The following is a 26162-nucleotide window of genomic DNA, read 5'->3' as shown; positions in this document are numbered from 1 at the left end:
CATTTTTATGTCCTACCATTCTGTTCCTGTTAACAAAAGGAAAGGAGAAACTGTACAAACATCTATATTAGGTTATGATTTGATTTTTAAGAGTAGGATCCAAGAACATGTAACTGTGACATCCTTCACCAAGGAGAAGGTAGGAGGTGGGCACATACATTCAATAGCTTATCAAACAATAGCTTGTAATGAAGTCACAAATGTATAGGTTTTCTTTTTAGACCATGATTGAATTTGAGGTTTGATTTGGTGTGGGAGGGTCTACTTGATTAAAAAAACAACTCCCCTCCTCCCCCCAAAAAACCCCCAGATGCAATACATCCTCTTTTCTGAATGCCTGAAAGTTACAAGAATCTCTTCTTTTTAGTTTTTTTTTTCCTGCCTTCTTCATAAAGTAATCACTTGGGGATAACAGCGTATTTAGGAATTTGTAATACACACACTACAGTGACTACTGATGCCAAATCTAAACACATGGAGAGGGGTGAGAAGAGTCCATCTGACAAGTTCTCAGGAGCCTTTTATTGAAAAAAAAATATATATTTTTTTAAGTAGAACTTCTACATACAGCAGACGGTTGTCTTCAGTAAATGCCACACAATTTTTTAGGGTAATATTGTTCATAGCTTCTCAATAGACAAAAAGAGTGGGAATTACATTAAGATGTATGAGGAGACATTGTAATGTAGCGTCCATTTTAAATGACAAAAGGTACTTGCTATCTTACTGGCCAAAAGATGATTTAAAAAAACACCAAAACGTGTGCGGAGAAAGCAACAGTGCAAAACCAAGAGAGGTTAAATATGTCCACAGAATATATTTTTACTTAAAGAGACACTGAATAGTAATAATATATTACAAGCTAATAACTTATGCAGATGCTTCTGTGGTATAGTTCAAACTTCGAAAGTCAAGAATACACTGAGTTTGAAGTCCTTGATTTATTTCATTGATTATTTAAAAAAGAAACCAAAAAAAACCCAAACCAAACAACCAAGAGAAGCTCTTCAAATTCTAGTCATTCTGGCACCACCACCAGTGCTACAATATAGAAATATTTTTCAAGGACACTACTCACGGGCAGGAGCGATGCAACTGAATAAACCTATCCTGCTACCACTTGTTGGTTTTATTTCTTAGCAATTGACTAGACAACAACACAACCCCAAAGCAGAATTATTATCAGGTAAAATTGTTTGTCTTTCAAATAGACAATCCCTCATTATGCTTCTGCATTGCAGAGCGCTTTGACTGCATATTCAGCCACAGGCTGAGTGCCACATTCAAAAAGTRTTTGGAAAAAGACAGAACAAAATAAGGTACTAAAGTGGTAGGTAAAAGTGATACAGTCCCCATTCTGGTCAGCCCCAGTGCTTGATTAGGAAGAAGATAGTTGGTATATCAGAAGAGGGACACGCAGAGTTCATTTGCAGGTACTTTGAATGCCTCCACCAAAACCAAATGCTTTCATCTCCCCCCAGTTTAGTAGAATTCATACAGGCAGTCCCGTATGCCCAAGAACTCAAACTAGTCTTCATTTCTTTTGTCCTGTCATGAATGTAATCTAACTTTGCATTTTCCTCATGGTATCTTCTATATTCACAGCTTCAGAGTATTTTGAATCTTATCCATCTCCAATACCACTCAGAGTTCATCCTGGTGATAAGAAAATCAGAATTAAAAGTTATTCTGAAAGAACAAATAAAAATCTTTCAAAATGTTATTTCTGTGTACCACTGATTCTAAATTTTCTGTAGTATTACTTTAACATCCCAGCTGGTCAAACATTTCTTTAATAGAATTCAGCATACTTCTTAACAGCTGTGTATTAATATCTTCTCTGTGAGATAACATGACAATTCAAGTCTTGAACTAATATGCCTCTATATTTTGCTGCCTGCTTACTAAGTCTAGTCTAAGGATTACACCTAAGGTACACTGCATCTCAACCATTCTTCCATATGGCAGCTGTCCCATGGTCATCTATAAATTCTGTTAAGTCTTGCCATAATTGATGTTGCAAGTGCACTACGCTCTGCTACGTCTGTGGACTTGGAGAGTTGGGTTTGATGAAGTACAAGTAACGAAAACAAGACTGGAAATAAAACCTGCCTGGTACTGTTTGAAGATATGGTGTTTAATATTTCATAAAAAACAAAGGCTAACATTGTTTTAAATGGCTATTCTTTAACTTAATATCAATCTTTGCAGAATACCAGATAATAAGAATTCTTACCTTATTTCTAGATTTTTTTCGTTTTCCTTTATTTTGAATTGCTTCTAACTTTTTATTCAAAAGATCAGCAATACCTTTTGCATCTCTGCTGTCCATATGTTCCCCGAGAACATTTTTCTTGAAAATAATAAAGAGAACTTAAATGGTGTAGTATATTATTTGTGCTATCCAGTGAATAGAAAATAATATGCTTACTTTCAGATAAAACTCAGGAGGAATACCAGGAGACAGAAGATGGTTTGGGTAAGTTGATTTATGATTCATAAATATATTTTTGTCTCCACTTCCACAATAGTAATTCCCTTCGTAGTAAGAACTGCTCTTAGCTGCTAGTTTTCAAAGCTACACAAATTTTGTCTTGATATTTAAAGTTAATGAAACCTGAAGTAATTAGTTATAATTCCATCACATTTGTTCAATTAAGTATTTCCTGTAGATAGCAAAGTTTGTTACTTTATAATCAATGTTCACCAAATCTGTCAATGTGGGTTGCTAATGTGAGCAACTGACTGAAAAAGGCATTATTCTTAACATAGAAAAATCTCATTAAATTTCATGGGATTGTATGAGGAAGGATTTCTGAAATCAGGTATTAATATTTCCCAGAACAGATTCAGTTAAAAAAAAAAAAGTAGAATTAAAAGAATTGGCTTAACTATTAGAGTGCATTGAATACTTTTGCTTCAGCATTAATAAATGCAATCAGAAAGGTAACTGTAACACTCTTGAAATTTAACAGCAGTCAATTGTTTTACAAGAATAAGGGTGATCTAGAACTGTTTGGATGTTGTTAATAGGAAATTGTGATTTCAACACAAAGTCATTTAAAATTGAAGTGTTTTTGATAAGGTTTGTCTTTTTTGCGTGATAGAGCACAACTAAACCCTTTGCTTCAATTTTCTATTTTGTAAAAAATAATATTTAAAGTCAAAATTATAGTGAAATGCTTTATGTTGAAAGAATATTTCTCCTGAGCCAAAATGAATTTGTGGCTGCTGGTGATGGCTAAAGAACATTTTAGCACATGAGATTCCTGCAAAATTAAAACCTAGTTCCTGCTAAGTCCACATTTTATTTACTGCACTATTAATTTGCAATTCACTCTTTTTTGGTAAAACAATATTACTGTACCATCGTCCTACTATTTTAACTATATTACTGAAATTGATTATAACAATTTATCTACTGAAGTTAATATCTATATAACATACTTTTATATGCTATAGAAATAGTTTCTCCTAACCCTTAAATATGAAATGAAATCCACGTAGTAACAGTACCACCTCACTGTTGTACACAAAGGGGACACTTTACCTTTGTTCCTTGGTAGGGGTAAAACTTAACAGTAGGGTAGGCTCTGATATCAGCAGTTTGACAAGTCTGAGCATACATCTGACAGTCTACTTTTCCAGCTTTTACTTTTCCTTTCATGGTCTAAAAAGAAACATGCTTATTAGAAACAAACTCCAAGTTTCCATGGCTGACTATAAGCAAATAACTTAAATAAACAAGCAGTGCTGCTAAAAATAAACAACAAAAAAAAMCCGTTGCTTGAAGTAACTCAGAGTAATCCTTTGCTTGCTTCTGAAAGTGTTAACCTTGTATCAGAAGTCATCAGGAGCGCAGCGGAGCACTCCTAGTTGATTTCAGAGCAAAGCATCCCACATTGTAAAGGCAAGCCCATTCCAAGCTGAAGACTGTCTCAGAAGAGGGCCTATGTGTGTGCACCTCTGTGAGAGACTGGCAAAGACTGACTGGCAAATACTGACTTCCAATTAGAATTAGACTCCCATATCTTAGCTACTTTGAAAATATGATTGGTGTGGGCTATTAAGGATTTTGATGCRTCAGTTATAAAATTACAGCAGACTAGTATGAAAATAAGGAATAAATTTGTCTAAAAAATGAGAAGAAACTTGCTATCATCACTTTTGAGGTTGCCATTCTGTATTAAATTTTTTGCTGTATGAAAAGGACAATACTTGCTTACCTCAAAGATGAATTACAAACTAAAGGTGAATTAAAGATTATGCCTCAAACTTAAAAATCATGGTGAAACGTGTAACATAAACCTAGAAATCATCAGTTAGGCATTTAAAAACTGAAATATTATAGCTCTAGTCTTCTGTAGATAAAAAGGGGTACGTGATTTCTGGCTGACTGCTAAGAAATAAAGTGCTGATGAATGCGATCCTGTGTATCATAAGCATTATGATTAGACAGAAGCAATCCATTAATATAGTTAAAAACCTACCCTGGCGAGGATCTCAAATTCAGGAGCAAAATTTTGGCAAGGTCCACACCAAGGTGCATAAAAATCAATGACCCAGTGATCTTTTCCATTCAAAACTTTTTCTATGAAACTCTGAGGAGTAAGGTCTACAGAAACTTGTGGTAAATATCTGTGGAAAGGGGGAAAAATGATCATAATGCACTCAAAACTCTAAATATACCCAAATTCCATTTAAGGTCTGCAAAATTTTCTGAAATTAAGGATTATTATTAATATTCTGGGAATCCCTGCTTTACAGTTTGTAGTATAAAAGAATTATTTTTAAATGGTAGACCAAATAATAATCTGGTCTTCAGGAAATGAGTGGACTGTAAGAAGTATGCTATTTCTCCATAATTTTAAAGTTTGAGTTAAAAGATGTGGAGACTTTAACAGATCCTACATGAAGGAATACRTACACCCGAGCATTTCTAATCCTTGACTTACATAGCTTTTGGATATTAATTTCTCTTAGCAAGGAAACTATGTGAGCAGTTTATGAACAAAGTTTAATGCAGTAACTCACCCCAGTGCCCAGCCTCTCAGTGAATACGAATCTCTGTGCCAACCATTGTAGCTGCTATGAAAAGAATATAAACAGAACAAAAACCCAGTTATACAGCAGGTTTGAATTGTGTTTGGGGGAAAAAAAACAAACTCTGTAAAGTGGCGATGATGAAATAAATAATGAATTTAAATGCCTATATTTTAGACTATTTCTACCAGTTGGAGAAACCACTTTGTTTTCAAGTCTGAATAAATAAGAGCCTCATTCATATAATCCAAAGACACAGAATTAAGGACTAGAAGATCTTTACAATTTTTGCAATGGTATTAGCAGGCTGTTGCCTGTGAGGACAACAGAATGGCTATATCCCTCGGTTCTCTAAAGATGAAATTGCAGTGAATCAGACCTAATAATATTTTTATATTATTTGACTTGCATCATCTTCTTTAGCAGGTTACTGAACTTAGAAAACTGGCAATCCTTAAATAAAAAGCAATAAAAACCAAGGTCCCTGAGACAGTCTCAGTTGAACTTAACTGAAATGATGAAATAAAATCGCACTGGTTCAAAGTAACAAAGTCAATGTCTAAGACAACAATGTCACAAAAGCCTGTTTTAACAGCTTTGATGAACACAAGATACTACTTCCCCAACCTTTTATATACAGCAAAACATGTAAATTCATTTTGTTCCACATAACATCTTCCAAACTTAAAGTACTTACTAGTAGTGTTGAGCTGTGTTTGATTTTTGAGGAAAGAGTCTTATTTCAGGATATCCCCGAATACTTTCTTGTTGACAGAAAGAATAATATTTTTGACAATCCACACTGCCTACACTGATCAATCCATTTAACATCTAAAAAAGAAAAAAACTACAATCAAACATGCTAATCAATAATACCATAATTTCAGTAATATTTCAGAATTCAAGTCTTAAACACTTAGTTTGGGAAAAAACAACAAGTCAAGATTATCACATGGCTTTCCTCTTTGCAGTAATTGGATCATTGGTATTTAATGGGAATCACCCACTCGTGCACTCCCACCATGCTCATATGTTACTCAGTATACACATTTTAGTATGAGGTGTGCGTACATGGCTCATGAGGCRTGTACACTGCCGCACGGGTTCACACAAGTGTGGTTATTTAGTATAAGGACTACCATATTATCATGTAGGATTCCAAGACAAAAAATGTACTTGTTTCATATCGCAGGCTCAGTAGTTAAGACACATCCTGGATTTTAGTCCTTCTGCACTGGCATAGTGCAGTGTAGGCCAGTCTGATTCGTTGCAGAGGCCCAGACCACCTCCTCAGTTCATGTGCGGAGGAGGTGATGATTATTGAATGTGTACTATAGAGCTGATAATACCTTACAGACATTTGACCAGAATACAGAATCCCAGAAAGTGCTCCTAGTCTGAGTGAGTTCTAAATGTCTGMAAGTCCTGGACTGGTTTCCAAAGCCCACAGTTTTTGTCCAAAGCTTCCAGTTCAAACTCCTGGAAACATGCCCAGGAAAACCCATAGGGTTGTCAGCCCCATGTAACATTACCTTTGAAGGTGAGGGAAAGCTAGTGACCTTGCCAAACAAACAAAAAAATACCCCCTTACCAATTGCTTACTGAAATATGTGTAATTCAGCTGACTATCAGTCTTAAAGTCTATGGAATTTGGTATTTATTTACTTTCAGTGAAGAAAACAAGATTTCAGAAAACAACCCAATAACGTAGGAAATAATTTAGATGGGTAATATCAAATTCCTTTAATTTGAAATTAAAAGCAGAGATTTCATCAAGGTCTAAAGCAATCTTAAAAGTGACTAATGATCATACTGAGGATAAAGTGGCAGATTATTTCAACCAATTCTYATCCAATTTGTGGATAAATTTTCTTTCTTTTAAGCTCTGAGGTCTTGTTTTAAACAAATGCAGAGGTGCTATTTACATAAAGTGTTAAGCTTCAAGGGAAGTTACTCTTAACCTTCTCAGAAGTTGGAAAACACACTTGTATCAATAGAAAAATTGGATTACGATATCAATATACTGAACCTTAAACAACAACCAACCCAAACAACCACTCTGTATCTGAAACAATATAAAACTGTCAGGTAGGAATTCCCTATTTTGTAAATAATATTAATCACCAGTCTATTTCATTGACAATTCTCTAAGACAGCAGATGTACAGTCTCAATGATTCGAATTAACAGGATACAGAAGCAGAAAAACATTCGAATGCTATTTACCCTGGCCATTTTTTTCCATTCTGGCATTAAAGCCTGGCAAGGCCCACACCATGGAGCGTAGAAATCAACCATCCACGTTTCCTCTCGTTTTCTTCTCTTAACTAATTCAATGAATGTCTCTGGTGTTAGGGAGACCACTGATGGATTCCTAAGATCCTAAAGCAAAGACAGCTTATAGATACATACTTTGTAACAATATGTTATCCCTAGCTAGTGCCATTGCATACAAAATGCTGAGAACATCTATCTTAGTGAAATTGGTTTGCTGCTGTGGAAGGGGAGATCCACACCACTGAAAGGCAGAAAAGGATGAAAAGTCATACAGTCAGCCTGACAGTCATATGCCTAATCTGCTGCGAAGAGCTATTAAAAACGTACACCCAGATTGCAAAAGGGAGATTTTTTGCCTTTTCTCTATAGAGGGAAGAAAGCTTCACTTCTGTTCGCTTCTGTAAGAGGAATGAAACAGCTCAGCTGGCAAGAACGGGGGTTGTAAGACTCAGCCATGAGTCTGGAAAGCAGATGAATGCTTAAGGTGCACTAGGGGCCTCTGAACATTGTCTAAAAAATATATATATATATATTTTTTTTTGAAAAAGGCTATCTCTGCCTGTTCCTGCATGTGCTATTGTGGTTGCTGTTTAGGGACTGCCTGAGAGAATGAACAGTCTCCTCACAGCGTGGATCTACCAGTGAAAGAACATGAATGCTGGAGGAAAGATGAGCATGAGAAGTCAAGTAGTAACAGTGATGAGTACCAATAACTTGCACTACTAGGAGTTAACAAAGTTTGAGGAACAGATGAGAAGTGTGGAGGGCAGCAAGTTAACTTAAGAAAATATGAAACCCCTCCTATGTCAAGATGTGTATGTGAGCATTTTCACCACAATATCTTTTTAATTCCTTTATCCTCCCTATGAGGTAGGAATCAGTAGTAGTATTTTGCAGATTGGAAAGATATCTTAAGTGATTTGCTAATTATCTCAAAGAAATTGCATGACAGAGTAGCAAAATAAATCTACTGGGTTTCAAGTCCCAGACTGACAGTTGCAGGATCACTTCTTCCTCACAAGATTTCATCACTCCTTCTCACTAGTGTAATTAATTAAAAATTAGCTTAGACTCTTTTGCATCTAAAGAACACGTTTGTGGACATAAGCTGCATATAGAACATAACTGCAACAGGCTTGTAATTCACGTACCTCTATAAACTCCAAGATCTGCTCAGCAGAATGATGTCCTTCATATTCATGAACATCAGACTGATTGAACACAACTGTTGTTGGATAAGCTCGAATGTTATGCTAACAAAAGAGACAATAAGAGAAATTGCAAAAAATTGGAATGGAAAAAATACCAATTGTATTCAGAGATCATGAAGTTTGTCCTGAACATAAAAAACACGCGATACATCTTTTGTCATTCTCCACAATTACAGAAATTAATTCACAGTCCTTCTAAGCCTTAACTTAAAAACTTTAAGGGTGGCTATTCCCAGTCTTCAAGTGGAGACACTGTACTGTATGAACAACTGTATTGTTTGATATTAAATGCAGATGCCGCCATGACTAGAATTCTACAGTGTGTGAGCACATGTAAATAAAACTTAAAAAGTTTTTCCTTTACCAATTTTTTATGTGTTTTAAGACATTTACATTTTTAACATAAATACAAATATTCTAATGTTGAGAGATTCTTAAGAACAAGAAAATGTGCAGCTGCAGCAATGCTGCCAAAATGTATTTTCTGAAATTCTGGAAAAGTAATAATTTCTAACAAGTTAAATCAACTGAAGCAAAGGCTAAGCAAATTTAAACATGGAAAATTGGGAAAGATTTTAAAAATCTCTTTTTAGTTCCATTACTATATTTTTCCAATAAATGTAAACTAATAAATAATACACTTTCTTTTACTTTGAAATTGATTCTGCATTTCTTAAGCCTTACAAAACAAAAACCAAAGCCAGTCAGGGTAAACTGAAATAAAAGTGGTTTTGTGGACATCTTCAAAATGTATTACATCAACATAAATCTTGTGTTTTTAAGTATTTTACTGTTTTCATCCTTCTATGTGAAGAAAAAAAATGAATGCATGTATATATATATATATATGTATATACTGACTAGAAAAAACTTTCTGGGTCTGTTTCAATTCATTTTTCTCTTAAAAAACAAGAAAGAAAGAAAAAAAAAGAAAAAGATTCAATTCTGACCATTTTCACAGTGTTCCAAAAGCACTACGAGACCAGAACAAAATTTGACCTTTATCATGCATTTATGAATTATCTGTAGAAATTGTGTAGTTTATGCCTTCAAACTTCAAAAAAACCTCTTGATATGAGACCCTTGTTTCTGTCATTGACACTAAAACAAACGAACAAAACCCAAGAATTGTAAGAAAGCAAAATTCTTCAAAACAATTTTTTAAACTCCTACAGCTTACCATGTTGCAAAGCCCTTCATGGACAGTACAGTCTAATGTTCCAAATTTAAGCTGACCATAAAGATGTTTTGATGCTTTTCTCAGTTCTGGTAACAAAGCTCGACAAGGAGGACACCACTAGAAAACAAAATACGAATAAGCACATTTGCTTTCCCTGCAGTTGGCTCTCAGGAGAATGTGAGTTGGYTGTGATGAATAACTGTTGCTTTGATAATAGGTTCCACTAAAGACAACAACCACACAACAATCTAGGAACTACTGCATCGAGGACTGAGAAATCACAATGCTGTCTCATGATGCTGAAGGAGACTTTCAAGCTATTGCTAGTATTTTGCTACATAGTTACAAAACAGTTTTTAGATAAAGGGAAATGTAGATATTAAATACTTACTGGTGCAAAGAAATCCACAAGCCACGGTTCCTTCTCTTTGTCAGGAAAATTCTGAGGCCCCAATGTGATAACGTGAGAGTTTACACTCTCTTTGGCAAATGCAACAATGTCATATAAGATCTTCTTTCCTTCAAAACGACAATGTAGAAATGAAACTTTATTTTTCCCTATGAGAAGTCTTATTCAAAAGCTCACTGACAGCAGTGGGAGTCCTTCAGTTTCCTTTACTGACCTTTAAACAAGGCCTGCTTAAATAAATTGAGTGGGTATTGCCTCACCTTCACTCAAGAAGATGGCATTAAACTGTCTGAAGGTACATAGGTAAGACGTACTGTCTCTAAGCAATACCTGTTATTTAGCTAAATATTAAACTGGATATTTAACTGACATTAGCCAAATAAATGTTTCATCCAGGACAAAATATAACACAAGCATCCTTCACAGAGAATGTTTCTGTGACTAGACTACTGGCTGTTTTACCAGCCTACTAGTATTTGTTGGAATTAAGAAATTACTACCCTTGATACATTTGCCTTGGCAAAGGTAGTGACATAGTAAAAACTTCAAGCAAAACAAATTGTATTGATAAATCACAGCTTTTCAGGTGTAAATGAAGTTCTTGTTGACACAGCTTCAGTGGTCAGAGATCAAGTCTCTTCATACCCTTCATATACATATTTGTCAGCAGATATGGGAGTCTGTGTCTTGAAATTAATGGAGTGTAAAAAGCTTCAAGGTAACCAAATGTGAAGTCACTGCACAAAGACTTATTAAGATTTATTATTGCTCTCAGTTTTTAAACTGTTGAAGCCCTTTGACACAGCATATAAAAATGCCTGACCCTTTCTCATATTAAAATATTATAAACATTGAAGTGAGATGACTGTTGGCAAAACTTGTAGATGCCATCTATTTTGTAAACAGTAAAACAAGCCATTCAGAAAAGAACATATGTATTTGTAGTCTAAGGTATTTCTTTTGTGTGGTTGTAATCTTAAGCCATTACGAGAAGTTCTAGAAATGTTATATGTACATGACACTTTCCTGGCTTCTTGAAAAAGAATCTGAATCTGCAGCAGTGGAATTACAGAGACTATATAAGGCTTTACCTGACAGCAAACATTGGATTTACAGGATCATCTTTGTCCTTTAAAATATGACTGATTTTTCTGGTGAGTCAAAAAAACTTTTCTTTCTTCTTTATTACAATACTGAGATTTTTGCTTTAATTTCTTGCAAGCTACGTTTCTAATACTTCAGAGGTTGAAAATTCAGAACCTTGTCTTGCATAAGTGCCTTGTGCCACATTCTGGAGCTACACTGATTGTTGCTTGCTACAGTTCTGTATTAGTCTCTTCTTTTTGCACTGACATTTTTGAATCCTTCAGAGGGACATGGTAACATAGTAACATAACCTTACCTAGAACCAAATTAGTATTTCTGAAAACAGTATATGTGGTAAAATCTCAATATAGATTTTCTTGGATGCGCAATCAACAAAACAAAGAATTAGTTTTCGTGCAGGGACATATGAAATCAAATGCAAGTTTCTCAAGTTGACAGCACTGAATAAGCAGCATTAAGCCACTAAAAAGGATGTGCCTTACAGCATTCTTCGGTTATCCTACCCAAAGCAGAAGCTGTCCTGATAAGCTTTGGACGTTTCTTTCTTATTCAAAGGACATGAAACACCTTTGAAACAGATGGGATAGCAAAGACAAAAATACATATCTGAAGACTGCATACCAAAAAGAAAAAAAAAAAAATTACAAAAGCTGTTCTTTTGTAAAGCAAATGCAGTTTGCCAAAGATAATGTCACCTCAAAGTGATTGTGTAATTGTTTAAACTTGTTAAGGTTTCCCTTACCATAATGAATTTCATAATCTTCAGTTCCTTTTCCTTTGAAGACTGCTAGACATGGCTGATAGACATATAGTTTATTGCAGATGGTTGGTGAGGAAAGGCAGTCAAACTTGCCAACCTATTTAACAGACAGCACTATTTTAATAAAGGCATCCCAATTTATACAGATTAACATATCCTGGAAGGCAGTATAAGTTGGGATACATTTAAAACCAAAAGGTAAAAGAAAGTGAAAAAGTAGTAGTCTTTTATAAATAACAAAGGTCTTAAGACAATCTTATGACTGTGATGTTTGAGGAAAACTATTATCACAGCTCTATTAGGTTGTTCTGCTAATTCTTAATTTAAAGGCCAGAACAGGGAATAAAACCTTGAAGAATCCCTTTTTTTTTTTCTCCAAATAATATAATGAGGAAGCAAAAAGACATCTAAAATAAATATACTGAAATTCTTCTAGTCAATGCAACAATTCTGTTGAAATCCATAGATTAGAGAATACCACGGTCCATGTGTCTCTAACACAAACTTTGAATTACATCTAAAAGTTTAAATTTAGTTTCTTTTTATTAAGAACATTTTCAAGATAACATTTATAGGATTTTTTGAATAGTTAAAATACAGTTTCACATACATCAATTTGATGTTGAAGCATAATGKTTTTTTTATAATTAACTGCAAATGTCAGAACAGGATAAATCTTGAGCACAGCCATTATTTTCAAATGCTGTTGGTTCCTTTGACTGGTGCAGCCATCTATCAAACATGCCGCACACTTGTAATTGTTAACTGAATGGGATCTGCAGTACATTTCCTATGACAGAGATTTAGAAGACAGTCTTTCCTAACTACTTTTGAGTTATTTAAACTGTATGACAAACTTCACTGCCTGCTTTAAATTAAAAGCATTACTCTGGCTCTACCATAGCATATTGTATCTCTTCCAATACCAGAAGTGGCAGGTGGTAATAACAGCTAATAATAAGGAACAACGTATTGACTTGTTTTCCGAATGCAAATGGAGGTTAACGCACCTGAATATGTTCATCTTTAAGTAGAAAGTTCAGTTTTTTAAATTCCTGTACACTTGATTTGTCACTCTCCCCAAACTGGAAGAAAAGCAACCATCGGTGATGAGCCAGACGGTCCTTAAAATGGGGGGGGGGGGGGGAAGAGACAGAAAATATTATTTCTAATTTCTATCAATTTATAAATTCCTGTAATTTTTTAGAAAGGCAAATGTCCAATTATTCAGCTGATCCCTAAGCGACCCTTCCCTAACCAACAAAAACTCTTTCACTATAATAGTCCTTCAACTAAACTTTGTTCTGCCATATCATAAACGGTGAAAAGGAAAAAATCTGAAAACAAACCAGCTGCATGGTACTCTCTAATTTTTGTTTCCATTTACCTTTCCTACTGCAGATGAAGCTGCTAACTGCCAGTGCTTCAAGTGTCATAAGACCTGTCCTTTTTTTTCCAAGACATGACACACTATTATGACTTCTAATATAGTGAAACAATACTAAGCCAGTCGAGGTGAATGAAATTCAGTTCATATGTAACTTAGCATACATAAACAAATATTTTTTCTTTCCTATATTACTGACACAGTACATTTAAAACAAAATTCACTAGAAAAAAAAAAAACTATCTATSTATCCATCTGTTCTCCCACTTTTGTTCTTGTGCTAAAATATAAAAGCACATGTAGATAAACAGTGTTAAGCAATTTTGGCTAGAGAAAAAAAAAAAAATCATTGTCAGCTAGAGAAATACTAGGTTACTGTACCAACAGGATTTGAAAACATAAAAGTAATAATTGATGAAAAATATAAAAATATATGATTTAGAGACAACGTATTTTTAAAAACTCACCTCTAATGATGCTGCAGAGATAATTTCAAAGTCTGGCAGATGCTGCATTACTTCTTGATATATTTCTCTGGCATCCAAGGAGTTAAGAAACTAGAAAGGAAAGTCAAGCTCTATTTATTATAAGGAACATATAAACATCAACCTGATTGTTGATGACAAGTATTCAAATTGTCAGAGGAATTATTCTGATTAGTTCCTTTCCATCAACTGAAGAGTACAGTTAATAACATGGTATTTGATTGACTTCTTTTTCATATATAGAATTTCACAAACATCATCCTCAGAATACTCTTGAGCTTGTTTTCCCATAATATTAAACTTAAGATATCATATTTTGTCAAAACGAGTCCTAAAAATAAGTCTCAAAATCAAACCTCAAAATCAAGTTCTACAAATCCAGTTTACAAGATTTCAAACCCAGTTTTCAGGCCTTCCCTAATTGCACTGTACAGATTTCTAAGTTTCAGTAATTTGTAAAAATTAAGAATGAATAGGGATCCATAACTCAAAGTTGGTAGGTTACAAGGTTGAAAGTTTGTAGGTTGCAAGTTTAATTTTCTCCTTTAGAGGACATAGATGACAGTAGTGACAATGAAGGAACAAGCCATGCTTCAAACTGAGAAATTTCTCCCAACAATTAAGTTAGTTAAAACTACCACACAAATGTAGGAGGAGGTTGCAATAGTAGAAAAGAGAGGAATAATATAATCCATACCAACAGACAGCGTAGGAGCACTTTATCACATATATGTCAGTACTCTGTTTAGAGCAGTATTTCTCAAAGCTGTGATACCTGGGACATGTTCCTTCTGAAATAAAATTTGCAAGTGCATGGCAAAACTCCCAAGCCTGCCCAGGATAACTGGGCAGCAGCTTCTGGACTAGTTCTTGGGGTTGTCACAAAGCGCATCCCACCCTCTGGATTCCCAGAGCTGCTCAGGGAGGCTCCTGAGGAGGCAGCTGGGCAGAACCTACAGGCGGCTGCTGCTACCGCACATGCTCCTGTTCACCCTACCAGGGCACCAGCAAGCTGGGGAACACCACGGGGGGTCACTGCCTTAGAAACTAAGAGGGACGTAAACACATACCCGTGTATAGAAGCTTAGAAGAAATAAGAAAAAAAAAAGCACCTATTCAGCTTTATATAATCAAACTGTTAGTTATTTATGTATCACTCTGTCATTGTCATCACATTTTATCTAAATACAGAACTGTTTAGAAGCAACTCGTACCAAAACACCTCCTTTCTCTTTGTTACTTAAGGTGGCTCCAGGTGGAAAGTATGCTGTAGTACTAGATGAGATATCTAAATTATCACAAAGCTCACCCTGGGTGCCACAGTCCATCCAGCCTACATTAACAAGACCTTCCTGTAATAAAACAGCAAAAAAGAAAAAACAGTATTTTCAAATTCAGGTTCAGAAGTAGTTCTGAAAATCCAACACAAGCAATTATATACTACATTTAGAAAATGGAAGGAGGAGACTTCACATCATAATTCAACAATTAGTATTAATTCACTCACATTTTATAAAATTATTTAAAAATTTACTGCTATTCCAATAGCTATTAATTAAAAATATTTGACATTTCCAAAAGCTAATGGGTGAAGTCTTGGTTCCGCTGAAGTCAGTGAGGGTTTTGATTACAACTTCATGCTTTCATTTCTGTTTTTTTGTTTTAAATATAACAGGTAATGTTTTCAAGTGAAACGCTGCTTACCAACATGCCAGCAAGCTTTAGGCGTGTTTGGTAACTCAAACAATCTGCAAAACAAAAATAATTTATTTACAAACATAAAACTTCAAATTACTAATTCACTAAACCTACTCTTGTTTAGAATTATCCTCTTCCTCCCTACAGAGATGACCATTTCAAAAGGCCTGTTTCCTGGCTATTATCCAGCATTTCAATGACTCACAGTAGTAACATCTAGTAACCAGCACTTGATTATTGTCTACTGTAAGTTAAAATTGCTTGAGAACTATTCCATTGATTCATCAACACAGAATTCTCATTTTAAAAATATTGTTTGCTTTACTAAGACTGACCTTTAAAATGTCTTCTTACATGAATCAATGTAAAAAAACAACAAAAAAAAGTAAAAAAAATTCATCTACATACTGTCATGGAATGAGATTTCAATGGAAATATTAATTTCTTATGTTTCAAATAGTAATTACTCACTATAGTAAACACATCATATGTTCTAATACCCATCCAGACATAGTCTGAACAGTTACCTCCTGATGCAGATTTTTTTCTGGAATAACAAGATGCAGCAACATCACTTTAACCGGACCAAAGTTGAAATCTTAATGACAAAAGGGTTACAAGTTGAAATCAAACAATGAACAAATGTAAATCCAAGACTGGAACTGTGGTTATTTACTTCACAGAACAAAGGTCTCTTCATAAGAGAGAGAAATCTTTATTTGTCAAAGGTGTAGCAAATTCCCTTAGCTCTACCAGCAAACTAAGGCAACTTTATCACATTCAGTATGCAATACTGTTCCCAATAAAGTTGGTGACAAACTACAGAAACAATCCAAATCTAAACTTTGTCATGAAATCAGTGGGAACAGATAATTACTATGTCCAATCCTAACTTATGACTTGTTTTATAGACATTAGCCAACATCTTTCTATTCAATTAGCAGCAATCAAGAAATGTTTAGAAAGCTTTCAAAGTGATATCTCTTTCCTTTCACAAACCATCTGAAGAAGTGGCAAGCAAGTGTGATGACTGGTTTCAGACCAAAAAGATCACTGGGACTAAAACCTAAGAAAATCCGCTAAAATCTTAACATGTAATGAAAACGCAAGCTAAACTACTGGCAAAGCTCAGGTATTACTCAGGTAAATGCCATATTCAGTGATACAGTGATGCTTCTGTATTAGCTAATGTTATTGGTTTAAGTACTGTTCTTGCATAGTATCAATCTCCTCATTGGCTAATCTTCCAAGAAAGCTCATTGATCTTACTACGGTTTCTTCAATTTTCAGCACAGGAGTGACTCTAAGAATTGGTTAGATATTTTTCATTTTCAAAAAATTTTTATGGTGCTTCACAATTTTAACATTTGATCACAGTTGCTGTATGTGTATATATATATACACACACACACACACACACACACACACACAACATATATTTGTACTATAATACTAAAAATCCTAAAATAATATGTGGAAAGTCATAAAATGGTTGATTTTGATTCTGTAGTGTATTATATTGTCTATATGGAAAATACACATCCCAGCCTCATGCACTTGCTCTAAAAAAGTTATCTAACAGTTCAGATAACACTGTTAATTGTCTAATTGACTACGTAAATTCATCTCTTCTAGAAACATTAGGGGGCCAAATGTCGTCCACTCCAAAATACATTGACTTATTAGGAAAAAACAAAAAAAAACCCAAAGCCCAACAACTCTGTGCTTTTACAAACTAAGTGAGCATCAGATACAGACTGGCTATCAGATGTAAAATCACATTACAAAAAGGAATTTTTACTAGTAGTCTTGAGAGACTATCTAGCCAACTTTTGGTGAGTGGTGGTTTAAGCGGGAAATGCATTCCTCCTTCTACCCAGGTATCATGACAAGATGATATGCACCTATGCAATATTTGTCATTTGAGCCCGAGCTGGAAACTGAAGTCAGAGGCCTTTTCTGCCAGTTTCCTTCCTGAAGGCGTTACGCTTTTGTGCCATTTTAGTGACTCACGTGACATTACAGAAGCACAATAGGATAATCTTTCTATTAATGTCCTTTGGCCAAACTGCCTCTAAAACGGAACTTATATGACCCACAGTCCACATACTGTGATTGTCTTATAAGATCTTGATGAACTTAATTCAAGAGGAAAGCAAGAGGGATTATGCCTTTATCAATAGAAGCATTAGCTTCCTGTTTGCCTTATTTGAAAGGTATATAATACACCTACCTCCACGTTCAGCACAGAAAGTGATCAGCCAACCAACACCAGAAGCAAACGAAGTTTCAATGGCATTAACAAAGTTCCCTAAGAGTGAAACAACTTGTTTAAGTTTCTGACTGGTTTCATATATTTAAATATAACTATGAAACAGGAAGGTTTTGTATTAGCAAAATTACAGTAAATACTTTTTATCTCAAAGACAACACTTCGCAACAGTTGACAGATTCAATTTTGTATACAGTTTCTGCCATCTTTTATATTGTAAAAACAACGTTAAAAAAAAAAAGACGACAAAGAAAATACATTAACATTACCTGCCCATAACTCAGTGACTGTGCTTGTAACATATTGCATAGCAAAGTTCTTTAAACTTTCTTTTGACCTGTCTCCGTAATATTTCACTGGTTGCTACAAAGGACAAAAAATAAAATTTATAAAATATACTAGTGTTGTTAATACCAGCACTTATGCAATGTTGGACTCCAACAAAAAACCTAGCTCTAACTGTTCTCTCCCTCCCACAGTGGGATGTTTGGAATTTAATCTTGATTTGAATTTTGTAACATGCAATCCCCTTCTCAAGTCCAGCAACACAAGGATAATAAAACCTTAGAAACACCAACTCCCATTAATTACATTTCTATTTAAATAGCAATAAAATTGCTTGCATCAGTCCATTTAGTGTTTGCACAATCTCTCTTTCAACCTCTCAGGGCTTATCACTGTCAAAATGTACCTAACTATTCAAAGGTGATTTGTATACCACCCCTGGCATTACTATTTAATTCTCAACAGGCAGGTATAAAGCATGAAGTACGTAACATTGCTACTGCAGAAGAATTCTTGCGGAACCAAATGCCAAGTTTCTTTAGGTACACAGCCATATTACTTAGATTCAAAACGCAGACTATTCTTTGTATCTGAAAACTCCATTCTAACACTGTGATAGAAACTATTTAGGCTGTTCAAGCACTTAGACTCACTGCTTTGCAACAGTACCATAGCTGAAAATATCTACTTACATCGGAAATGATATGCTGCATGGTAGAACGATTCGAAAAAAACACTTTATAAAGCAGGCATCTATTTTTGAGGTTAACTGCTTTACAAATTGAATCAAAGTGAAAATGCCTAAATTAATTTAACCAAGGTGAAGGAAGAAAAAAAAAAAGCTAATTTGTTAAAAGGAAGTTAGTCAAATGAAAAGATAATCTTTATATGGAGATCTATGATTGAACAAGTATTTAAAGAAATAGTCTTCCAGATTTCAATCTTTCTGAAAATGTTTAAAGTTTTATCACTCACCATTCCAGTTTTGAAAACATGCAGACTAGGATAACTGTTAATCCCTTTAATTCGACAAAGCATTCTATTATCTCCACAGTTGACAGCTCCAATGCGTATTACTCCATCCATCTCTTTAGCAAACTCTCTCCACTAGAAAAAAAAAAGAAAAAAGAAAACTGGATAATTTTCCTATAAAGAAATTACGAAAAATTAGTATGTTTTACTCCTGGCATCTTGAATTGTTATCTTAGGTTTCAGCTTCAGCATAGAAATCCACCTGATCAAGTTTTATGCTGACTAAAACCAATGCTGTTGAACTGTGTTTTCAGCCTTAATTCACTTGCTGTACATACATACCGTAGGTGCTAACTCATGGCAGTGGGAACATCGAGGAGAATAAAAATTCACAAACCACAGCTCCCCAGAGTTAACAGCAGCATCTAGATTGAAAGAAGAAAATTGTATAAAAGTAATGTATATCTACAATGTAGCTGTATCTAGAATGCACATTTTTACTATATTTTTCCCCAAAAGCTGAATTAAATATTTCTTTATGTATTAGATAAGTTAATAACAGTAACTCACATGGGATAAAGATTGCATCCCACTTGCATATACTTGCTGGTGTAGGCAAGCACATGAAAATCATACTGGAAAGGATATCAGCAGCTTAATTCTCAACATCTGTTTACTTCTATTAATTGAGCTACTAAAGAAGCAAAACTTTAAAAATACCCTTTACAGATTAACCTCACTGGTATTTTTGATAGTGTAAGTTTGGTTACCTTAAAAACAAAATACAAGTACTAAACCATTTATACCCAATAGAATGTTCCATTTCCTTATAATTGCTATACTTTTTTGCTGGGTTCCACCAGGCCATCTGTTTTATGYAGACTCCCTGTCTAACACTTGAAAATGTCATTTAAAATGAAAGAAAATACTTACTAGAGAAGCCAAGGAAAGCATAAAGAAATAAGCTCGCTACTAAAAGTAAACATGCATATATATACATATACACACACACACACACACACGTAATCAGCTTGAATTACATGGCTTTCAGTCTCTCCATTTTTGGGCATAAATTTTTATAGTGAATTTTGTAAGTTGTATTTGCCTATATTTAAAAAGTCATCACAAACAAGGACACTAAGGAACAGGTACATTCTGCAAACCAATTAACCAAGGAAGCCCAAGTTCACATACAGAACATCATGAGCTTCTGTGATTAGAACACTCTGCAAAACTAGCTCAGCTTGTAGATCCAGTCTGTACAAAGGAAACTACACTCAAAATACAGATGAACATGACACAAAAGATAATGACATTTCTCTCTAGTCTCTTTTAATTATAAAATTCTTAGCTATGACTTTTAGAAGAGAAGAAAAAACTGGATGGACTCAATGAAAGTGTTATCTTTCCAGACCTTGTTTTTTAGCTATATTTTCAATATCTGATGTCAACTTCCTTCAACCTCTTCTGCAAGACACAATTATCTAGTTTTCACTTCAGAAAAACAAATAGGAATATAATAGAAAGGAAATTCTATCAACTGCATTTTTAGACAATCAGAAGTTCAATTGCAACTGACTGAATTGCCTAACCAGAAACTTATGGTGACAACAGAGACTGCAAAAGAGCGATGATAAATAGGGCAAACAAAATTTTAAGTGAAATATTTCCTCTTACTAGGTCTCACAAAATATCTTTCAAACTTAATCTAAACTGTTTGTTGATACCGATCTATTTGCTAACCGGCATTTGCCAGGAAGTGTCAAGGGTTTTTTGGTTTTGCTTGTCTCACCTGAAGATGATGTTCTGACAGATTTTTGACAGATATGTAATAGATATATGTGGTATACAGATCAGAATGCAAAAACTGTTACTCTGCATTGATATATTGGCAAATAGATAGCTATTTAAAACTTACCAAATTCTCCTCTATCCAACGTTATAATTTCAGGATCATCATCATAAATGCCTATCAAAAAAATTGACAGTTGCTTTTTATTTTTGCCATCTTTAAAATAAAGATTCAAACTATAATCTTGTTTACAAGACAGAAAACTGAGGACAGTACACTTAAATTGCAATAGCAAGCTGGCAGAGCTAGTTTTCACAACAAAACTGCATTAATTTAGTAATATGTAATCTTAGTTTAGTCTCATGTGAAGTTCCACGCCCTCACACTACAGAACTTCCCATCAGTTCTTTCGGTGTTTTAGTAGATTAATCACTGAGCAAGCAAAGAAGTTAAACTATCACTTTACATCAAGACACGGTTTATTTATGAGATAAGTAAGGTATTACAGCAGAAGTATTAGGAATAGCAGTTGCCAGATTAAAAATGAGGTTGACAGATTAAAAATGAAGAAGCTTCAGTTCTAGGCACCACGTCAGTGAGAGCGCTATATGTAACGTCTGGAAGCTTTCACTTCCTCTCCCAACCTCTGGTTATCTAAACTAGATCATAAAGCTCTTTCAGCCACAAACTGTTTCACTAACAGAACATGTGTATGCACTGGAAGAAAATGCATAGAATAAAGGTAAGAAAGACAGGTCTCCTAAAAACTGAACAATCCTACCTAGAATGTCATTTAAAAATGGTCAACTACTTTGAGTACTCAAGCAAGACAGTACAGGGATACCAAAAATACTATTAAGCAGCACGATATTATACTACTACTGTTACAGAATACCTAACATGGTGAGATTCCATTTCACCTGAGGAGTTCAGCGATTAAATACAAATAAATAACAAGAGAAATTAATTTCCACAGTTGACGAGACACTTTTTTATTACTGTTTTTTATATTACAYGTAGTATATTACACACACATATATATAAAATAGATATACATACTCCAAATGACTGCTTAATAGAAGTTCAAGGATATTGTTTCTCAATCAAGCAACGCAACTTCAGACAGAAATTTTCTTAGATCTGTTTAGTTGAAGAAGTTCTAGGGCAATTCCCATTCTTCTGTGACAGTTGCCTCTGGTTTATTTAGTCTCAATTTGTACTGACCTTAATTTTATAGAGACTGGGACATCTTACATCAGACTACACCAAAAAAATGCAAAGCATTTAGAAGAAATATATACATTGTTTGCCTGCTGGCTTTGCCTGTTTTGCCAAAGTGGAGGTTCATTTCAGCTTGCTTTTTCACACCAGTCAAACCATGTTCCTCAGCTCTAATTTAGTTATCTTTTGTTACAGTAGCTCTGCGAACAGTTCATCCCTGCCAGTTTCCTACAACTATCTAAACAATTGTTAAGACAAACAGTAAATAATTTGTCTCAAAATCATTTTAGGTATGATTCTATTACTATGTTTTCATTTTCTGTTACAGCTTTACTGATCTCTAATGATGTATCTGTTTATAAAATGGGCTTGAGAGGGCAAAAATTCCTCTCAAAATCCACTTGAGACTGCTTTGAAGCACAAAAAGTCAATGGAAAATAAACAAAAAAAGTCTTCTGGCATTAAAGAGTTAAAATGAATACTGATGAAACATTAACACTGGAATTTAAAAAAAGGCTGCCTTTTTTAAAACCACAGAAAAAGTTAGGTGATCAGAAAAGAAAAGAGTAAACAGAAGGAACAAAATGCTAGATAAATAGATTATTACACTGTTGGTGTTTTTTGGATAGCCATTAAAAGGGTAAATAAAAAGCTGGGTCAATAGAAAATGACAGCTACAGGAGAACAACAGAGGAGGCAGAAATCTGGAGAAAGGCTACACAAGAAATGTGTAAAAAGAACTGGCATAAATCTGAATATTGCATTTACTCATGACTGTTTTAAGGAAATCACAAACATGCATCATAACTTACCAAAATCATAGCGATAAAAGTTCCAGCTTTCGTAACGACCTCCCTGCTGCTGATCCTCAAGACCCTTCTCTCCATATTTATCATACTTCTTCCGTAGATCTTCATCTTTAAGTACTTCATATGCTCTATTTATTTTCAAAAAATTTTCATGTGCATTTGGATCATTCTATTAAAGGAAAACTACAATTAGTAACTGATAAACTGTATTGTACATATACTGCTGAGAAATTAATCTTTGGAAATATTTTTGTATCCCTGTCAAAGATGTCTGTTGTCTCTTGGTGTAAGCTTGCATTATGGAGTAGTCTCCAAACAAACTACAGTAATGTTTTCCTCAAGAGCCCAAAGGACCTAAAGCCAGAGACGTCTTCTGCTCATTTGCTCACCCTCACTAAGATACCAACTGAAATACAAAGTGGACTGCTCAGAGATACAGCTGGCTGTAACATTCTCTAGTGATCCCTGTCCTTTAAATGAGCACTCTCCCAACTGTTTTTTTGTTTCCCTCTCCTTATGGATTAACTTTTCTCTACAGGTTGTATTATCTTAAAAAGATTATTATAACAAAGCATGTGTGACTATACATCCAAATACAGCAGGAGTCCTGCTTCTTACAACAGGTAAAATACCATCAGTTTATCTCTCCGATGAAGATATCTTGTACTTCTGGAAGCAGTAGATTCGCTGAGTTCTTCTGGTATAAGAGCCATAGACTTGCAGAAGTGCGTTCCCTGTTTTTCCCCCACTATCTTGTGTCCTGATATAATGTATCTTGTTTTGCAAGTGACAAGGAATGAAAAGAAGAATATTTGAGTAAAGCTTTACCATTTTCCTTGTGAGCTTTCCTACTTCCCCCAGAACCCCTTCTTATCCCCAATTTGAAAACCTCTGCTATAAAGACAGACTCACCCCTTCTGATCTTACACTGTAGCAGCCTCCTTACTTATTTAAACAGCATTTTGGTTGTAGGTAGCTTCAGTATTAGAACAGTAAAGTATCTGCAACCACATTTTGAACTGCAGTTTTGATCCTGAGCCGGTGCAGTGTAATTGTGGTGAGCAAAATCCATAGCACTCTCCCACCCTTTTAGTGTCTGCTTAAAAATTTGTTTCAAAAAGACACTTTTTTAAAGGATTCTTGATCTATTTGTATAGAGGCATATGGAATAAGTTAACATTATTGAATTTGTGTAATTGCTTCATCTCCTCTATGCCATCTGTAATGTTGAAAATAATCTGTTAAAAAATCTTCAGTAGTGGTATTTTAGTAGTATTTGCAAACCTTGGAAACTACAGAATCTGATCTGAAATATTAATATTTTGAAGGTATCAACATAAGGAAATTATAACCAGTTAATGCCTGCAAGTTCGTATTTCTAACTTTGTTGACATTTGACTACTTCATTACAGGGTGTGTATCAGTTCCCACCGAGTTAATCTATGGACAATCTCATGCACCTTCTAGAAAAAGGAGAGGGAGGAAGAAGAGGCATCCTGAAACATACTCCTCAGCAGGTAGTCCAGGGTTCCATACTTAATTTCTTCAAACACGTATTTACTTCCTTGTTTCACACTACAGAGTTTGTCTGATGTTTTTCTCTTTGAGCTTTCTAATGTTTAAATCCATTGCAAAAATGTTAGCACTTCAGATGCTTCAATGTGCCCTGTGCAGGCACATGGAATACYGTCTTCTAGGGCTCTGTGCACATTCAGCTGCACATATATTTAATGATCAGAACCCTCATATTTCCCGTGAATTTCTGATTATTTCAGAAAATCTTGAGAAAAATTCATGAAAATTAAATTTAAAAAATGATTTCATCATCTTTTGGAAAATATGGTATCCCAGACTACACTGAACTGTTCCCAATCTTCTCTCTCTAGTCATTCTATGGCTCCTTATTCCCCTCCCTCATTATGCCTAGGCAGTCCCAGAATTTTTGCTTTGTCCTATTCAGTACTTGGAGATTGATGTCTCAGTACAGTCTAGCGTTTGCTGTTTAGATGAGACTTCATGGGAGTGGAACAGTAAGTAACAGCTAAACAGAAAGAGACAAACCCATCAGATTATTGGAAACATAATGCGGTACAGACATAAATTATTCTTCTGTTCATAAAAATATGATTAAGACTTAAACGATCTTACTTTTCTTTTTACTACAGCAATTCAATATGGCCTAAACTCAATACAACAATATATTACCGATCTAACCCTTTTTGTAAATTTTCTCTGCAGATAATTTGAGCTGAACCATGTATCGGGTGGTTACAGTACTTCAAATATGTTTTAAATCAACAAACAAACACTTTAGATAAAGTAAAAAGACTTTTTGTTTAATCCAACAATACTGACTTGTTAAAGAAGTAACTTACCTGATTTTTATCAGGGTGTAACTTTAATGCCAGTTTCTTGAAAGCTTGTCTGATTTCTCTACTGCTTGCTTCTTTGGATACTCCAAGTAAACTATAATAGTCCTGATCAGTGCACACAAGAACTATTAGACATACTAAAACTACTAATAAAGATCTTTTGAAATATCTAATACAATCTCCTTTGGATAATAGGAACTCCATTATGAAGTTTTTGGAAAGTTCGCAGGTTCTGGCCTGAGCAGGCTTTGAGAAGAGTCGCCAAGAAATCTCCTAACGTGTAGAAGAGAAGTATAGCTGTATTTATGACAGAGTTCTTCAAAATTCTGGTTGTCCTACTTCATGTCACCAATCTTGTAAAAGTTACAATCTATAAAAAAGCAGGGGAAAAGCCATTAAACACATGTTCCAACTTATTTAATAAGCACGTTAGGAAAGAAGCACGTTACCAGGTTTTGCAGACTGCACAAGAACGTTAAGTTTCCTGATAACTAATTACTCGCCTTTCGAAGGCCACACAATTAACAGAACAATCTCCGTATTTTCTGTGCTGTCGAATGAGGCAACTGCAAAAGTGCAAAGCTTGACGTAAGTGGGGAGCACCGAATTACATGAAATGCTGAACACTTACACTACGTAAGAACGTGTATATGTGTATATATATATATATGTATTTATTTATTGCTGCTCACTTCTCCTGCAAACCTACCTTGCACGGCAGGGGCAGGGGCCGCCCGGACACAGCCTGCCGACGGGACCGGACGGGACGGGACGGGACGGGACGGTGCGGTGCGGTTAAAGCGGCCCCCACGGCCGGGCCGCACCAGTCGCACGGCGGGGCCTCCCGCAAGTACCCGGCGGCTGCGCCGCGCCGCCCCGTCCC

At 35.0% G+C, this 26162-nt stretch overlaps 1 protein-coding gene across 5 annotated transcripts; it reads right to left on the bottom strand.

Annotated features, from left to right (window-relative positions):
* Positions 1-494: 494 nt before the first annotated feature.
* Positions 495-26125, bottom strand: DNAJC10 (DnaJ heat shock protein family (Hsp40) member C10). Of its 5 annotated transcripts, none has more exons than XM_026090989.1 (23): positions 25989-26122; positions 25283-25649; positions 22911-23076; positions 21004-21054; positions 19428-19510; positions 19089-19220; positions 18098-18191; positions 17790-17867; positions 15563-15606; positions 15073-15210; positions 13841-13930; positions 12997-13110; positions 11969-12083; positions 10102-10229; positions 9711-9827; positions 8471-8572; positions 7269-7424; positions 5741-5874; positions 5035-5088; positions 4491-4638; positions 3551-3670; positions 2237-2353; positions 495-1656 (listed from the first exon to the last, which is right to left on the bottom strand). In XM_026090989.1, the coding sequence occupies exons 2-23, from the start codon at positions 25481-25483 to the stop codon at positions 1645-1647; spliced, it is 2394 nt and encodes a 797-aa protein (XP_025946774.1). In that variant the 5' UTR covers positions 25484-25649; positions 25989-26122; the 3' UTR covers positions 495-1644. The 5 variants fall into 5 exon arrangements, with proteins under 5 accessions (XP_025946774.1, XP_025946775.1, XP_025946773.1 ...); XM_026090990.1 differs by lacking the exons at positions 495-1656; positions 25989-26122 and adding exons at positions 23540-23681; positions 23820-24948 and having other exon boundaries at positions 1665-2353; positions 25283-25366; XM_026090988.1 differs by lacking the exons at positions 495-1656; positions 25989-26122 and adding exons at positions 23540-23681; positions 24368-24948 and having other exon boundaries at positions 1665-2353; positions 25283-25366.
* Positions 26126-26162: the final 37 nt, after the last annotated feature.

This window comes from Apteryx rowi, unplaced genomic scaffold (assembly GCF_003343035.1).
Source record: "Apteryx rowi isolate R43461 unplaced genomic scaffold, aptRow1 scaffold_89, whole genome shotgun sequence".
Lineage (NCBI taxonomy): Eukaryota > Metazoa > Chordata > Aves > Apterygiformes > Apterygidae > Apteryx > Apteryx rowi.
Note: the sequence above shows the minus strand (reverse complement) of the source record. Positions and strands in the feature narration are given on the sequence as shown.

Coding starts and splice junctions, on each gene's coding strand:
- DNAJC10 (XM_026090987.1), bottom strand. CDS start 25,483: ATGGAGTTCCTATTATCCAAAGGAGATTGTATTAGATATTTCAAAAGA. Junction 7,425..8,470: donor AGATCTTGGAGTTTATAGAG/GTACGTGAATTA, acceptor TCTTTGCTTTAG/GATCTTAGGAATCCATCAGT. Junction 4,639..5,034: donor CTGAGAGGCTGGGCACTGGG/GTGAGTTACTGC, acceptor CCCTTTCCACAG/ATATTTACCACAAGTTTCTG.